A 17,723-nucleotide genomic window follows, 5' to 3' on the forward strand; every position below is an offset into this window, starting at 1 on the left:
AAAGGTAAAGGTAGTCCCCTGTGCAAGCACCAGTCGTTTCCAACTCTGGGGTGATGTCGTGTAACGACGTTTTCACGGCAGACTTTTTACGGGGTGGTTTGCCATTGCCTTCCCCAGTCATCTACACTTTCCCCCCAGCAAGCTGGGTACTCATTTTACCGACCTCGGAAAGATGGAAGGTTGAGTCAACCTCGACCCGGCTACCTGAAACCCAGCTTCCGCCAGGATCGAACTCAGGTCGCTAGCAGAGCTTAGCACTGCAGTACTGCAGCTTTACCACTCTGCGCCACAGGGCTCTGGATTCATTATTAGTCATTATTTAATTATTATTCACCACGGCTGTGCCTCTATTAACAAAACACCTACTTTTCTTTGGGCGCGTTCAGCTCCCAGTCAATCCGAGGGCACTCCAGAAACCAAAACAAGAGAAACGCGCGCGGCCTCCTCTTTCTCCTCGTCCCGAAGCGCCCCAAACCGGCGCCCGAGATCACACACACTCAATAATGCACTTTCAATGTACTTTCTAACCGGATTCTGCCAGTTGACACAGTGAAATCCCATTGGAAAGTGCATTGAAAATGGACTGAAAATGCATTATTGAGCGTGTGTGATCGCAGCCGCCAGCGGGCGGTCCTTGGCGGCAGGACTTCCTCTCCCAGCCGCCAGAGGCGGGATCGGGCTGCGGCGCTCGCCTTCTGCTGCCCTCGGGGGCTGCTGCGCCCCCGGCCGGCGTCCCGCAGCAGCAACCCCCGGCGAGAGGCGATCGAGCCCACCCCCTTGCCTCTCTCTCAGGCCGGCCTCTTTAAGAGCCGGAGCCTGCCGCGCTGCCCACCTCTGAACCCGAAGAGTGACAGGCCGCTGGCGGGGCGGGGCGGACAGGGGCGGCGCGGGAGGCTGCCAATCCGGGCGGGGCGGCGCCCGCTCGGCTCTCCTCTCTGCGCCACCCCTTCGCCGCGGCTCTCTCCCGCCCGCCCGGCCGGCTGTGCCTTTCCTCGCCTGTGTCAGTTCCAGGAGTCCGGAGCCGGAGCCTGAAACAAAAGCCGGAGTTGGCTGCGGCGCAGAGCCGACGGGGGAGCCTGCCCGGCTTAGCCAAGGCGTGCCCGGCGCGGAGCGGCGCAGCGCGGCGTCTCTTCTCGGAGAACCTCCGGTCGGCCGGAGCGAAAGTTTGCTCGGGGTCCGCTCGAGCCTTGCCCGGCTTCGGCGTCTTGGCTTTCTCGCCTCTCTCTCTTTTTTTTGCCCCGCGAAGAAGCCAGCGGCTGCGGCAAAAGCGCAACGCAGGGGAAGCGGGCTGGGAACGCCGGCGCGCCCGGGCGCAGGAGAGCGCACGGGAAGCCGCCTCGCCAGACTTCGGAGCGGGAAGGCTTCCCAGGCGGAGGGCTGGGGAGGCGTCGCCCGAGGAGCCGCTTGATTGCCGACACGACCCGGGAGGAGGCAGCGAGCCAGCCGAGGCGAGAAGCCGAACAAAGCCCGTCGGCGCCGCTCCCCGACGAAGCGCCAGCAGGCGAAGCCGCCCGCCCCTAGCCGTGGCGATGGATGATCAGCCCCGGTTGATGCATTCTCACGCCGGGGTGGGCATGGCCGGCCACCCCGGGCTGTCCCAGCACATGCAGGACGGAGCCGGCGGCACGGAGGGCGAGGGGGGCCGCAAGCAGGACATTGGGGACATTCTGCAGCAGATCATGACCATCACGGACCAGAGTTTGGATGAAGCGCAGGCCAGGTGAGAGTGCCCGTCCGCCCCCCTCCTCGCACCCAGAGAAGGAGAGGATTGATATTGTTTGGTTAGATTGGACTTCTCTTAACTGCCAGAGCTGGACTTGTAAAAATCCCACCTAACTCGGGAAAGGAGCAGTCAGGCAGCTCTGGAGAAAAGACCATCCTTCTAGGATGCTCCCCCCCCCCCATGGGTAGAGGAACAGCTGTATTTGCAAGCAGCATCCCGACTTGGGGAGGAAGGGTAGATGCTCCCCAAGTTAAGCAAGGGAGGAAGGGCTAAGTTGGTTCCTTGGAGCTGCATCTTCCCTGTTCAGTGTTTTTGTGGTGGACCTCAGAGCTGGAGAGCCACCCAGAGACGCTCCTGCTGCTGCTTTAACCCCAGAGGTCACACCTGACTCTATTATTTTGAGGTGAGGTTTGGGGATAGCTGGAAAAGTGTGGGCTGTAGTTGCAAGCTTGCTTTCTGCTAGCTTGCCGATGGATGGGGGATACATGAATCGAGGCCCTCTGTGTCTCCTGTTATCCCCCAGAAATATTTCTAAAGGATTGGGGCAAACTTTTCAGAAAATTAGACTGGGGGTTTCGAAGAAATTCGACTGCAGCCGCTGTAAACGGGGCCGTTGGCCTGATCTCGCTTTCTGTAATAGGGAGCCAAACACTTAATAATAAAATATTTTGTTTTCTTTGAAGCCGATCGATCCTGGCCTCCTTGCCACTTCAGCCCTTGGGGTCTCAGTCAGACGCCAAGTTAAGTGTGTTCAATCCCCTTGAAAAGTGTGGCCTTGATCATACAAATCACTTGTTGGATTGTGGCCCCTGCCAGTACAAAGGATGCTGCTTGCTCTCCTCTTGTGTTAGCCGGGAGAGCCAGCTGTAATTGGAAACATGTGTCTCCTTGTATGTTTGTGCATAAAAAAAGACACAAAACGCAGGGAGGGGGGGGTCTTGTTTGCTAAAATAATGAGTTGAACAAATTAATTGTGCACAGAGACTAGTCGGGCTGTCGCTTGCCAAGTGAACCTTGCTAGCTAAGGATCCAGCCGCCGAGTGCGGCTTTGTACTTATCCACAGACGACTTATACAGAAAATATTTTCGTGGAAGAAGTAGCATGAGAAACCCATTGCCTACGCAAGGTTTCTACTTAATCTTAGCCATTATTGTAGTTATTTTTGCTTGTTTCATTGGGCTGATGTCAATTGCCAGGCTGCATTACTATAAAAAAGGTCATGATTTTTTTTAGGTATTGGTACACGTTTTAAAGTGATTTGATATACTTAAATTTATGCGTTCCTTTTGGAGGAGGTTGTTTGTTCATCTCTTCCTGGTAAAACATTTGAAAGATTTTTTTAAAGCAAATAAATAGAACCAGATAGCTGTAGCAGCGCCCTGTAGAATGCATAAACCCACAGTATCAGAATCGCAAGCTAAAAATGCAGAGTTCTGACTCGACTAGGAGGAGAATGAGCAACAGAGAGAAATAATAATTCTAATGACTATGAAGTTTCTATAATGTGTTTTTAGATTTTTTTTTACTTGACACTTGTAACATTTTGCTTTGATGAGCACTTTTACCATCAACTAGAGCAGATTTTTCAATTCCACTTGTTTCCCAGAAACTACATCTTGCACTAACTAGCTTAGCAGCTAGTGAAACTAACTTTAGTCTCATTGGCTAGGCTGAGAAACACCAGTGGTCAGGTGAAAAATGTGAGGTAAAATTTATGTGGGAAGATGTGGTTTATCACAGCCGTAAGAAGGCCAAGTAGAAGAAGGGTATCTCTGAAAGTTTCATTCCTTATGTTTTGAATAGTTTGAAATATGTATATATAGTGACTGCAGTATTTAAATGAGGAAAAAACAGTAAGAATAGAGGGGTGCTTAATAAGTTACTGGCTGTATACAACAGTTAACAGTTGCAGTGATAACATCTTAGCTCTGTGTGTGGTTTCAGCTTTTCCTATCCTACTGAGTACCACACGTTGTAAGGGATTTCAGAGTTGTTGGAGGCCATGATAGGGATGATAACAGACACAGTCTTTCAACTTTTCTTTTTGTATCTTTGTGTGTCTGTGTGTGTGTGTGTTTGGCCTAAGAGAGACTTCGGAGCACAAATGGAATCCTGGGGTCAGAGAGGCCACCTGGTTAGGATGCAAACAGCCAATTTGGGGGGTGCTTTTAAGGACAGCCAAGTGGGATCTGCTTCAGCAGAAGAGAGTAGACCTCTAGTACATAAACAACAAATCTTCAGGAGATGGCTTATCTGGAAAAAAAAATAATAGCGAATGTTAGATTGTTTCTTTCCTGGAAGTGGGCACCTGCTGTGACACCCATCAATTTAATAAGACACTGCTGATCCTTGCTGCCTTTCTTGCATTTATAAGAATGCATGGAAAGATCCTTACAAAATCTAGGCTCTTACCTACATTCTAAACTAGCAGATAATTTTTTTTTCAGATTGTGCATCCTGTTCTGGTTATGTGTCAATTTAGAAACACGCTCTGATTTTAATACCTGCAAATAAATAACCCGAATAATAGCCGCATAAGAATTATTATTCCCCCCTCTCCTTTATACATACGCTTGCTCCTGGCAGCAGATCACTACATTTCTCACTCAGGGACTGAAATTCCATACATGGAAGGGTTTTACAAATGCAGTGAGTCCAGCGGTTTCTACTTAGTGAAATACAACACTGGATGAATGAAAGGGAAAGGTGGAAGAGAGAGAGAGAGAGTGAGTGTTCCTGGCCTGCTAGAAGATGATGATCGGTAGACTTTTTTTTTTTTTTGAATGACTTATATGTACTCCAAGAAGTGACCCTGTTAACAGCTCAGCTAACAAGGATGGCTTGTGAATGCTGCTAAAACCCAGTTGCCAGACAGGTCCTATACTGGTAGCATTTGCACTGCCATATGTGAAACCAAACTAGTTACTGTATTCTGCACAAAGTTGCAAACTGGTTTTTGCTTGCACATAATTAAATGAAGGCTTAAGAAGTATTTTCCTGCGTGTTCCCGTTCCATCTGGTTATGTTAAAGTTCCCTTGGGCTGCTGTGGCCCCCTTGATTTGAATCCTTTTGGTTTCTCTTGCAGGAAACATGCTTTAAACTGCCATAGAATGAAGCCGGCACTTTTTAACGTCTTGTGTGAAATCAAAGAGAAAACAGGTAGGAAAGACCAACTGCCTTTTTTTTTTTTTTAGCCCTCCTTGGCCTCAGCTCAATATGGTTCTTGAAGATCCATGTCGTTCCACTGTAACGTTTTAAAGAAGCAGCGACTGAGCTATTTGTAAGACATTCTGTTTTCCTCACATATCATGATCTGAACAGCATAATGAGATGTTACTGGTATGTCTTTGTGCGTGTGTGCTGTGTGTGTGTGGGGGGGTGGGATTTAAAAAATTCATTGTATGCCTTATCGCTGTTTTAAATATTATGTTTAAAATACAGAAATACGGCACTTTAAAGAAGCAAACCTTTTTAAAAGGACCCTGCCTAAGGAAACCATGGTAAAAACATTGTTTTTACACGGGAAATAATGTGAATCCTTCATTTTGCAGTTCCTGCACCTAGGTAATGTTATGCAAACATACAGCAGTGTGTGTGTGTACATGTATAGAGAAGGTCTGCCTGCTAAATTTTCGGCTATTTTAGTGTCCTGTCAAGGTGCGTGTGTGTGTGTGTTTTGGTTCTGAAGGTGCTAATAACAAATGGATGCTAATTCTGTGTGTTCCCACTCTGCCGGCCTCCTGCCATGCACTAATACACTTATAAAATGTCTCAGGGGGGTGTTTAAATTTTAAAAGCAACAATTAAAAAATAGCTGTCATCAATCAAGGCTGATCTTAAATAGCAGATGCTCAGAGGAGGAAAGCTGGTGACATCCACAACTTATTTCAATTTTCAGATGTTCTTTTTTTATTGGAAGAGGGAAATCTGGACTTTAGCCCATGGGGAAAGACACTGGCCTTTGCGGGAGGGGGCTTGCCGAATTTCAGCTCCTTGAATGGGTTCTCGGCAGTAGCGTATGGTGTATTACTTACCTCTTCCTTCCCTCCCGTTTGCTCCTTCTTAAAAAAAAAAAACTGCACACACAAGAGCTGTAACAGTCGGTAATTCATATCTCAATCATATCAGCGAAGGGCATGACATGAATGGAAGTGACAATAAATATGGTTGCAGAGTCTGATTGAAAAGTTATGAGAACGGGAGAGAGGCGGCTTTTGGGGGAGGGAAAAAAAGAGAAAATCTGAATCAGGTGTCACTGTGCCTTTTAAGAATTCTGGGCAAATATGCTTCGTTGTGTGAACAGCTGAGTGAAATGAGATTATTTGATTCCAGCGATCTATATCCGATGACTAAGGAGGCCTTTGTTAAATCTTGTTTGTGTAGCTTGTAACGTAGACAAAGCACCTAGCTTTGGCATTCAAGCCTCCAAAGCCCTTAAGGCTGCCGAGCTTGAATGCTGACCTTCTTGAGAAGCCATTCATTTTGTGACTCCTATAATATAATGTAAAGGGGGTCTCCCACTCTCTCTCTGTCTCCAGCCATTCTGGATTGTGATGTAACACAGCTTGAATGTAGAAGGGTAGCAATGTCTGAATCTCTCTTCAAGCTTTGTTTTCTTACTCTATTGCTTACCGTATATACAAACACACAATCTTTGATTTTTTTTTTTTTTTGGCCCTTTGTGTTCAAACTGCCGTCCTTACTGTGATTGGTTGGGAATTTTTGTCTCATGTTTGACGGGGCCTTTAATATTCCACCCCGATTTGAAATGAAAGCACTTAGAAAGTTGTAGCTGATGGCTGTCTTGGGGAGAAATCGCCTCCACCCAAAACCTAACATTCGGATGTGGAGTGAGGTGAAGGAATCCGACTTCTTCGGTGAATGTCAGGTGTGGTGTCAGTGAGAGGGCAGCAGTAAGCCACTAGTCCAGCACTAAGGGCCACACTAGGAATCCTTCAGAGCGATGCGGCTTTGCATGTTATTTGCATGCTGATATCCACACCGTCTGAACACGTGTGAAACACCCCAGACTGGCCGAATCATGTTTCACTCTTGTGTTGTTGTTGATGATATGCTCTCCAATGGAGAGGGCTCGAATTGGTCCTTGCAAAATGATGAAGTGCGTTTGTAGTGAGAAATGAGGAAGATTCTTTATTCTCTCTCTGTCTCTCCCTCTGCTTGTTCATTCCTGGTTATTTTTCACTTTCCCCATCATGTTTTCAAATGTTGCTTGAGCAACAGGAAACTTGCAGGGAGAGGGGGCAAAATAAATTTCAGCTCTCAGGGTTTTTACAATACTGGCTGTACAGGAATGCGCGAGGATGGGAGGGGGATCCATGTGGACTGTGGATTACTGCCCACTCATGTGCTGCTTTGATGGCTAAGTGGGAGGGGTCTGGGCAAAAGGCAGACTCCCCCCCCCCCCACCATTCTGAGTTGTTGACAGGTAATTTTTAAAAAAAGGTTTATCCCCTGTATCCATATGGATGCATAAACCTGAAAGCGTATTCCTGTTTCCAAAGAGTTCAGGAGCTGGGGTTTATTGACTTCTTTTTAGCACTTGGGTATAAAACCAGATCAGGAATATTCCAAGACTTTGCATTATTGTAACCATGGAAGGAAATAAGGTGCAGAATGTATTTTGCCCAGTCTCTCAATTAAAAATTATACATCTGCTTCTGGCTTCCAGTGAATGTAAAGGCATTGGAATGATTGACAAGGACTCGGGCTTTCGTACTTTTAAATGTTCACTGAATTTTATTAGCATTATTTATTTTAGTATTGTACTTGCTTGGATTTCGTGTTGTTCTTCATTGATTTATAGTCCCCACCCATCTTCTCCTTGCTACACATTTTAAAATTTCTGGCTGTAGGCTACCATACTCTCCCCCCCCCCCTTTTTTTTTCTTTTTTGTGCTTTCAATCCAAACTGTCAGATTAAACAGATGAATGAGATGATTTTATAGGGAGAAGGTCTGTAAATTCAGAAAGGGACATACAGTCCAAGTGAGGAGAATATTATAATGGATTCTATCAGAATCTTCTGACGAAGATTAAAAGTTGAAGCAGGAGGGATATATTGCCAGATCAAAACCCCACTCTACTGAAATGCTCTGTGGTGTGTGGTTCATGTGCACGTCTGTATGTTTTGTTCATTTCTTCACGACTCTGGCATTCCGGTGTTTGTAAATGGGCATTTGCTTTTCCATTGTTTGATTTAAGTGACTCCAGAGTCTGCTTGCAACATTTCGGCTAATATTTCACTGCGTTAACACTGACGGAACAAACCCAAAATGTCTATAAAGTTGTGTGTGTGCCTGTGTGCACGTTTGGCGGGAAGAAATTGTCTTTACTGGCCAAAGAGTTGCCCCTTGTCTCCTGACATTTCAATTTATTTTAAAGGATTTATGGGTACTTTTTATGTAAGCTTGGGTTTGGGTATCCATTGATCTTTCTTTTATGCCTACTTGCTGTGCTTTGAGCGCTGTGGAAATCTGAACATGTTTATTATTTAGAAAACAATAAAAAGGAAGGCTTAATTTTGAGGGGGCTGAAGAGGAGCAGAATGCTACGTGATTTATTTGGAAGTGGGGGGAGAAAGAAAATGTAACTGAATGAGGAATCGGATGTGAGGCTGCCTTACAGTGATTGATTAGCTATGTTACTATTTGAACGACTAATAAAAATAAATGTGATTTCACAGTCGCTAGAATTTTTTAATGGCAGTTGCGTTGGACAGTGTGGTAACATTGGACGTGGTTGGTTCAGACGTAGCCTCAAAACAGTAGAACACCTTTCTACTGTTTTTATATATAGACACTGTTACCCACTTATGGTAGGAATGTTCTGTGGCAAAAATATTTTTTTGAGCCTGATTCTTGAAAAGTAATAAATAAAATTCTGAAGTTGTTTGTTGTTCAGGGTTGATTCTTTTTTAATTTTTTTGTCAGGTATGGGAGGTTGTGAAAAAGACTGATAAATACCTTTTGAAAAAGCTTGAGGTAGCGGCGGGGCTATTATTGGCAAAACACTGGCCACAGAAAATATTGCCTGCAGTAGGTACCTGGCTGAGAAAATGTTGGTCTAATGTGATTAAGGGCAAGATCACAATGTATAAAGATCAGTGGGAAAGAAAAAATTCTCTCCAAGTGTATTTAGTCAGAGCAGGCAACTGTTTATCTTACAGCAGAACAAATCAAAGCTGGTAGAAAGTATATTAAGTTTTTTTTGTCCTGCATGTAAATAAGACATTTCACCTCTAAAGCTGTGTGTTTACTTTTGTCTTGATGTTGTGAGTGTATAAACTATGTTACACTTTTTCTAGCAGAAAAACCAAACAATCCCCCCCATATGCAGCTCTGCATATACACAAGACTTGTTGATGTGTTCTTTGCTCTCCCTCTGCACGTTCCCCCCTCAGGTTTTACAACCTTGGTTTAAATGTAATGGCAAACTGTGCTTTGCACAGCCGTGTTAAGTAACTAATTGAATTGACTTTAAGGGGAGGATGAACCAGGCAAGTATGAGGCAGGCTCAGGTATTGCCAATCCTGATTTTGGTACAATGTATGAACTCAGCCTGTGTGTATCGTATGATTTCAAGGGAACTGTTCTTCATTGCGTGGTCTTCCTTAGGGAATGAAGTTAGATATGGATCTTCCTTACGGAATGCAGTGAGATATGGAATTTCTTGCTTGGTGTTGGGCCTCGGTTTCTTCTTGTAAGTTCTTCCTCTACTATTCAGTTTTTAAAAATTACTTTTGGAAAAGGAGGCACAAGTGTTCCATTTTTCAAAGCCCATCTAAAGCTTCCACAAAGAGAAGAACTGGAACATGTTACCTTCATGAAGAGGGAAAGGAAATTTAAATGTTGTAGATTAAACCTCTGATCTTTGGGTGCAGATATTCAGGAGCTGCAGCAATAAACCTGAGTTCTGAAATAATGACTTTTTTCGGTCCACAAATCTATCCCTTTTTGTCACTGAAGCTGGAGGGTTTAAAATAAATAAATAAATGCCACTCATTTTTGTCCTCCTTTGACTATTTTAAATTTCATGCAATTTTTGTTCTTGGACCGTAGATATTTCATTTTCTTCTAGACAATCAAGTTGTTCATTGGCAGCATTGGTTGTTAAAGGATAATTTATTCTTTGTATGTATTAATCATATGTTGGGTCTCTGTTATCCCCTGTGTTTTATGGGTTGGATCCAATCAACTTTTCTACTTAATCTCAACTGTTCATGCAGATCCAATGATCCACAGCATAGCCTTTTTTGGTGCTCACAAGGGATCCAAACCTGTATCTACAGACAAGTTAACATAGATGTTTGGAAGAAGGAGACATTTTGATTTTTAAAAAATTCCATCTACCATCCATTTTTTCTACTATATTTAAAAAACTGTTCCCCCACCACCCAGCAATAATGGCAGCCTTTATTTTTATTTCAATATCTCATACTGGATTTCACTTCTGCTGGTTTAAAAATAACAGTTATGTTTGAGGTGAAACATATTTCACGACAGGCCTGACTGAGATGCCCAGCCTTTATCTTGGCAGTTTTTTTAAGCTTTCAGTGTGCTTTTATGTTCTGCTTAAAGTGATGTGGTGACCTCTGAATCCACTTCAGCAAGCTGTTGAAAAACAAAGAAGAGGGGGTATAATTTTGACTTGGATCTCAAAAATGTCTGTCACCGAAATTAGTTAATACAGAATCAAAGCAAGTAAAGACAAGAGAGGATAAGTGCACTGTTCATATGGCAGTGGGACTTATCTGGACAGGTTTAAGTCGGCTGGAAATTCCAATGTATTGCAAACTGGATATCTGCCTTGAAAATGCAGGAGCAAGGGGCAAACCTAGAATTAGAGGCCATGAGTGTTAGCAATACCTCTAGAGGATTCAGTCTGAAAGATACCTACAAGTGATTGGTCTGTATTCACTGGGTCAGACCTTAAGGGAAGGGGATTCCAACCTGCAGGCCCTTCTAGGACTTTGAGAGGATGGTGAGCACCACCACCAAATAGCTGCCATAGAGGGAGTGCTTTGGTACCTTCATTTCTCAGGGGAAACTGCAGGTCTACTATTTAGATATATCACTGCCCTTGCTGCTATGGATCAGCTTCCCAGAAAATGTGAGGCATTGTCTTCCCCTTGAGGCCCTATAGTGAGGTAACAAGACAGCATGGTTTAAAAGAACCTGGGGGAGAGCTCTAGTGTAAACTACCTGTTTTAAATTACTTGTTCTACTTTTTTAAGGTTAGTTTTGTATTTTACTTACTGTTCCCCATGTCAGGCTTTTTTGGTAGAAGAAGCCCAGCAGGAACTCATTTGCATCCTAGGCCACACCTGCTGATGGCACCATTGTTTCACACAGGTTTTTTTAGAAATAGCCCAGCAGGAACTCATTTGCATATTAAGCCACACCCTTGATGCCAAGCCGCTGGAACTGCATTCCTGCTTAAAAAAATAGCCCTGGGTCCACTTCAAAAGACCTCTCCCTACACAGAACTTCTTTTTTTTTAGCAGGAATGCAGTTTTGGCTTGCTTGGCGCCAGGAGGTGTGGCCTAATATGGAAATGAGTCCCTGCTGGACTTTTTCTACAAAAAGTTGTACTCTAAACAGTGGTGATGTCAGGGGGTGTGGCCTAATATACAAATTAATTCCTGCTGGGCTTTTTCTACAAAAAAAACCTCTGCTTCTACATAATAGGTCGGCATCTTAAGGGTCCAAGTGTTGCATCTAAAGTAGTGGGTTCTAGTCCATGAAAGATTACATTAGAATGGTTTTTTTTGTCTTTAAGTTGCCACAAGATGCCTTTTTGTTGTCCCAGTAAGCGTCCTTCACCACTGTTCCTCTCCATCCTCCCACCTCTTTTGACCGAGCCACCTAGAGAAGCGATTTGTGGTAGGGAAAGGGATCGCATGATGTGTGAATGGTGACAGAGAAAAGGGTGGAAAAAGAGGGAATGTCGGATAGAAAAGGGTGGGGAATGAAGGAATGTTGGGGTCACACTGGAAAAAGCAAACAGCACCATAAAACATTTCAGACACCCACAGGGGCCCCACAGTGTGGATCTCTACCATAAGGTGTGTTCCTGAGGGCAGAAGTGCTGAACCAAAGAATGTGGCTTCAAAATATTCATCTGAGTAGTGAAGAGGCTTTGAGATTCCTACTCTGACAGTGCCATCCTAAGGAGGATGGCCTTAGAAGGGCATAATTCTGCTAAAGAAGGTGCTGTGAGAGTACACACCTTTCCACTCCAAGTTTCAGTGCCAGAAACCAAAGGGGCAGTCATTATTGCTTGGGTTGAATTGTGTGTGTGGGGAAGCAGTTGCAACGTTGCCTCACAAACACAACCTCTGCTGGATAAAGCTTATCCTGATTTCGGACCTCCCTCCCTCTCTTCGCGTTGGTTGTTTCAGTCTGCAGCAGTCAAGCAAGTCTTGACATGGGACTCCTATCCTCGTGGAGTGTGTTTAGGATAAGTAAGCTTATCAGCTTTAATCGGAGCTGATATCTGGAGAGGGGTAAACCAGAAGAGGCTTCCTGCCTCTAGGGTACCACAGTAAAGATATGGAAAGCACATCACATTCCGCTTCTTTGTTTGAATACGGTTGTGATGTTTGTGCCAATGATTCTGAACTGCCATTAAGAAGAGATTGGAGGAGGACATACACAGTTATAAAGGGGGGGGGGGGAATCCAAGGGCTTTATCCAGGCCTGATGCTGAGTAAAGCCGAAAGCAACAACAATGGTGGAGGAATTCTTACCTTGGCTAACCCTGTCTACCTCCCACTCCCTCGTTTTTCAAAGGAATTGAAGCAATGAGATCCGACTTCTTGTCTAAATAGCAGACTACCTCGATGTGATAAGAGCCTTCCTTTTGAACAGTAGCTGTCTCTTTTTCTCGTTTTCTTTTTTTCTGAGGCCTCTGGAGTAGCCCTGGCTGGCTTAGTGCTTTATTGGGCATTGGGTGTAGGGGAAGGGAAGGGGGGAATGGCATGCGTCTGTGGCAGAAAAAGGCCAAGGGGTATTGGCTAGGCCCTGTGGGGTTTTTCAGTTCCTGGTGGTGGTAACAGGGATTGCTGTATGCTGAAAGAACTCTCCCCAGGCATTCTCAAATTTTGACTTGCCCCCTAGCCAGGTTTCTGCCTTGACAGGCTGCTTCCCCTCCCCACCCCTGCACCAGCGAGCCCCTTGTGTGTGCCCGAGGGCAGGGTGGAATCCCCATTTTTAGTAGTGTTTTTGCTAAATGTAGAACAGAGGTGGTGAACGTCAGGCCTGAGGGCCATTTACGGCCCTCGAGATCACTTGGTCTGGCCCTCGGGGAGTGCTGGTCCAAGCCCCCCCCCTCTTGTGGGCATTGTGAAGGACTGCTGCTGGGGTATGTGGGTGCCTTTAAAGGTCTGCTGGGAGCAGCTGAAGGGAGGGGTGGCAGGTGTGGGGGTGGAAGCCAGCTTCCACCAGTTCAATTTGCATGTGATTATCCCAGATGGTGTGACCTAATATGCTAATATTAGGGGATGTAGTCTAATATGCCTGGACCTAGGCATTTGCCTAGGGCGGTGGATCGGGGTGTGTGTGTGCTGAATTAGGCTCTCTCCAGGTGACTTCAAATAGAAAAACAATTATTTGCATTAATTTTGCCGGCCTGAATTGTTCTCCCTCGGTGGAGCACTGTTTTTTAAGTTGATAATTTTGTGTGGCCCGCGAATGATGTTATAAATATCCAAATGACCCTTGGCAGAAAAAGAGTTCCCCACCCCTGATGTAGAAGGACCTACTTCCTCTGCTTCTGCCATGTCTGTGGGAAAAGAGATTGATTCCTGTGCTCCTGATGTTCTCAGAGAACTCAGGAGAGGTCTGTGTGTCATTGTCAAAGGAGTTTGTGGGAGCCCTGATTAAGTTCATGTAGGGTTAGGCTGAAAGTCAACCACAAACAATGGGCAGGTTTTTCTGCAAGCAAGAGGATTATTTAGAAGGAGCCATGTCATTGATGCCACTGTTGTGTCTATCTCAGATATTTATGACCCGCACTTCCCATTAAGTTAATAACTTCGCAGGTGCACTTTATAGACATGTTCCCTCAGTGGTGTGAGATTGTACCATGGGAGACGGTTTCTTTTGCTATGGCTCAGCACTGTGTGACCACTAAAACAGTAGATGAAGGGGAAGGAGGTTTCTAAATTTTCCATTTGTCATCTGTATTGGGAGTGTCTGGGAAGAGTGCTCTGCCTCTCAGCGGTTCTCTGTGTGCTCTGTTAAGGTGTCAATTTATAACCCTGGGATGAACCGGCTAGATTATAGCTTTTTTATTTCACATTAATTAATTTAAAGCAACGTCCGCTCCCTGGCTCATTGCGATCACTTATGCAGATTGGAATTTCCATTCCACCATGTGCATGTATAGGAGGAAGGCAGAGTGGAATCTATCCCCTTTTACCATTTTTAAAACTCAGATTGCCGATAAAAGAAAGTGTCTCTCATTGGTTTCCTTATTTGCTTTTTCAGTCCACTTTGTCTTTATCCCTTTGGCAAAGTTACAGTTTAATAGAGGAAGAAGAAGTTATTGGATTTATACCCCACCCTTTGCTCTGAATCTCAGGGTCTCAGAGTGGCTTACAATCTCCTTTACCTTCCTCCCCCACAGCAGATACCCTATGAGGTAGGTGGGGCTGAGAGCGCTCTCACAGAAGCTGCCATTTCAAGAGAAGCTCTGCGAGAGCTATGGCTGGCCCAGGGCCGTTCCAGAAGCTGCAAGTGGAGGAGTGGGGAATCAAACCTGGTTCTCCCGGAGTCTGTGCACTTAACCACTACACCAGACTGGCTCTCTGCATTACAACATACCTCTACATTACAAAAAAATTCAACCGTGTTCCTTGGAGATCTTGTAAGTCTACCATTTTACACACCAAAGCACGGGTCTTTGTAGATTAATAGGGCTAGATCAAGATACGTTAGTACCTAAAATGGGAAAAACCATTTGATATTCCCTACCTTCTGGCACAAGAGCAGTTGCACTGAATATGTGCAGTACCAGAAGGGTGTATCAGAATGTCCTGATGGATTGTATACTTGGAAGCGAGTTTGTTGGACATCCCTGATTCAACGGGCATGTCGGAAATCATGAATCTTTCAACCATGGGTGTGGAAGTTTTATGGGGAGAGAGAGAGAGATCCCCCTGTATGGAAAGATGCCTTGTGTATAAACTTTTCAGTGACAGAGATCACAGATCTTGGTCTGGCAGGTTACTTTGGGTTACATGAGGAAGAAAGACTGGAGGGGGGGGCTTAGATTTTTTAACCCCTGCTTGGTTTTGCTGATTAAAATCAGGTGACTGTAGCTCTTCTCTAATCTTCATAGTCCTATTTGACACTGCTGCCTTTGCCTGATAATTTTACCTGTTTCTACCCTTTTTTAGCAGCAGAGGCATCCTCCACTAGTTATTTCCAGGGCACGGAAGTGGTGGAAGCCCATTAGGATAGGGGCCGAGTTATGCCCAGCAGCTTTTGAGTTATATTATTTTTTTATAAAAAGCTGAATTTGCGAATTAATAAATAATCAGCAAATCGGCTCCAAAGACTCTCAAATGCCTCCATTGTCTCCTTCCCTCCCTAGTTCCTAATTCCTTTTTTTTCCCCCCACCCATTACTGGCCTCACAACGGAAAGCTTTAATTTATTCAGCATACAATCTCTTTACTCCACTGCTTTCTGTAATTTATACCTCATACTGCCTGCTGTCTCGAATTATTTAACTCCGTAAGGCATTTAGTGAGAAGACTGAGTACAAAATCGCTATGCAGAGTAAGGCGTAGTTAGACAGTCTGCCTTTCACATTACTAACCAGATTTTAAAATATGGCCCTAATCGCGTACTCCCAAAGGAAGGGCGACAAGAAGAATGGCACGTCAAGGCCGGTTCACAGTTATTTGCTTCTCCATGTGAACGGCCTGTCCTCAGCCACACACGTGCCAGCAGTCTCATGGCGAATCAGAAACACAAGCCCAGTCATGCACAATAGCAGACAGATCAGTTGCTGTGACTGTAGCAGCCTCAAGAATGTGGGTTATGTTCATGGAAATTGCTGCAGGATAGGCCAAGGGCTTTTTTTTCTTTTGTAGAAGGAACTTCTTTGCATATTAGGTCACACCCCCTTGATGTAGCCAATCCTCCTGGAGTTTACAGTAGGCCCTGTATTAAGAACCCTGTAAGCTCTTGGAGGATTGGCTACATCAGGGGTGTGTGGCTTAATATGCAAAGGAGTTCCTGCTACAAAACCCCCCCAAACCCTGGCCTCTTTGGTGCTTGCTTCAGCAGTGCATAGAAAATTGGAACGATAGGCCTCTTTCCATCTTGGTTCCTCCATGCTGTCATGGGTGTATCTGTGGATGTGTCTACAGATATACCAAGCTGGGTTGTGCTGGCTCACATGGGTTGAAATGCCCTGATAATCAACAGTCCCTGGCATGCAGGGGTTTTTTTGTAGCAGGAACTCCTTTGCATATTAGGGCACGCACCCCTGATGTAGCCAATCCTCCAAGAGTTTACAGGGCTCTTAGTGCAGGGCCTACTGTAAGCTGCAGGAGGATTGGCTGCATCAAGGGTGTGTGGCCTAATATGCAAAGGAGTTCCTGCTCCAAAAAAGGGCCTTCCATGTCTTCCCAGCAAGTTATCCATCGACAGTCCATATAAAGGTCTCATAGTTAGGAAACAGCCTTTTTAATAGGTTATTATTTTGGTGTTCATATAATGGTTGCAAGATGGCATGGTTGTCTTTAGGGGATGATGGGGCAGGGTTGGGTGCAGTTAACAGCGGTAGGGCTACGGGCAGGAAGCTGTGACCCACAATCTATGGGGAAGTTCTCCCACATAAGCCCAGACTGAATGAAAAAGCGTTGGTTTTATAACCTGCCCTTCACTTTCTGAAGAAGTCTCGGAAGTGGCTTACAATCGCCTTCCCTTCCTCTCCCCACCACAGACGCCCTGTGAGGTAGGTGGGACTGAGAGAGCTCTGAGAGAACTGTGACAGACCCAAGATCACCCATCTGGCTGCATGTGATGGAGGAGTGGGGAATCAAACCCAGTTCTCCAGATTAGAGTCCACCACTCTTAACCACTACACCAAAATGGCTGAACAGGAGCTGCAAGAGAAGTCAGTGCAGGAAGCCTTTGAGAATATGTAGAGTTTGGCATACAAAAAATATGTGCATGCATAGGACAAACTGAAACTCTAGCCAGTGCAGTGTGTGGCAGCCCCATTCATTATTGAGCTCTGCCCATTGGGACAACATTGCTCTTTGCTGGCTGATATCCCTTTGCTGACTGCCTATTTGTTTTTAGGTGTTGCCGTTTACCTTTAAGACTAGATCTAGGTGTGCAGCCGTGTTGGCCTGAAGCAACAGAACAAAGCGACAGTCCAGTGGTACCTTTAGGGGAGGGACGGTGGCTCAGTGGCAGAGCATCTGCTTGGGAAGCAGAAGGTCCCAGGTTCAATCCCCGGCATCTCCAAAAAAGGGTCCAGGCAAATAGGTGCGAAAAACCTCAGCTTGAGACTCTGGAGAGCTGCTGCCAGTCTGAGAAGACAATACTGACTTTGATGGACCAAAGGTCTGATTCAGTATAAGGCAGCTTCCTATGTTATGTCCTATATTAAGGCCAACAGCTTTGAATAAAACTTTGTTGGTCTTAAAGGTGCCACTGGACTCCCAGCGTTCTGTACCTTTAAAACTGTTCATGACCCAGGGGTAATATATTTGAAGGATGGTTTCTCCTGACAGGAACCAAAGAGGCAATTCCACTAGTCACAACATGGTATCTTAGCTATCCTCTGTCTCTCAAAAATATGCTCTGTTACAGCCCAGGCCTTCTCCGTTACTGCCCCCAGCTGTGGAGCAGCCTCTCGGAATGGTTTATGCAAGTATCTATCTTTGGGGCCTTCCAGCAAAACTGCAGGACAGAATTAAGAGCTTATGGGTTAGGGTGAATGGGCTGTAGTGTA

General features: G+C 45.3%; 1 protein-coding gene across 6 annotated transcripts in view; it reads left to right on the forward strand.

The window, feature by feature from the left end:
* Positions 1-1,381: 1,381 nt before the first annotated feature.
* The window catches only part of PBX1 (PBX homeobox 1), a 696,336-nt gene continuing 679,994 nt past the window's right edge, over positions 1,382-17,723 (forward strand). For 2 of the 6 annotated variants that reach the window (XM_060232592.1, XM_060232596.1), the window contains exons 1-2: positions 1,385-1,720; positions 4,811-4,884. In XM_060232592.1, coding sequence (XP_060088575.1) covers positions 1,530-1,720; positions 4,811-4,884 — 265 coding nt within the window. In that variant the 5' untranslated portion in view covers positions 1,385-1,529. Of the gene's footprint in view, positions 1,721-4,810; positions 4,885-17,723 lie in introns of all 6 variants that reach the window. The other 4 variants (XM_060232594.1, XM_060232590.1, XM_060232595.1 and 1 more) reach the window with 4 other exon arrangements.

The sequence above is a fragment of the Heteronotia binoei genome, chromosome 2 (genome assembly GCF_032191835.1).
Source record: "Heteronotia binoei isolate CCM8104 ecotype False Entrance Well chromosome 2, APGP_CSIRO_Hbin_v1, whole genome shotgun sequence".
In the NCBI taxonomy this organism is placed as follows: Eukaryota; Metazoa; Chordata; class Lepidosauria; order Squamata; family Gekkonidae; genus Heteronotia; species Heteronotia binoei.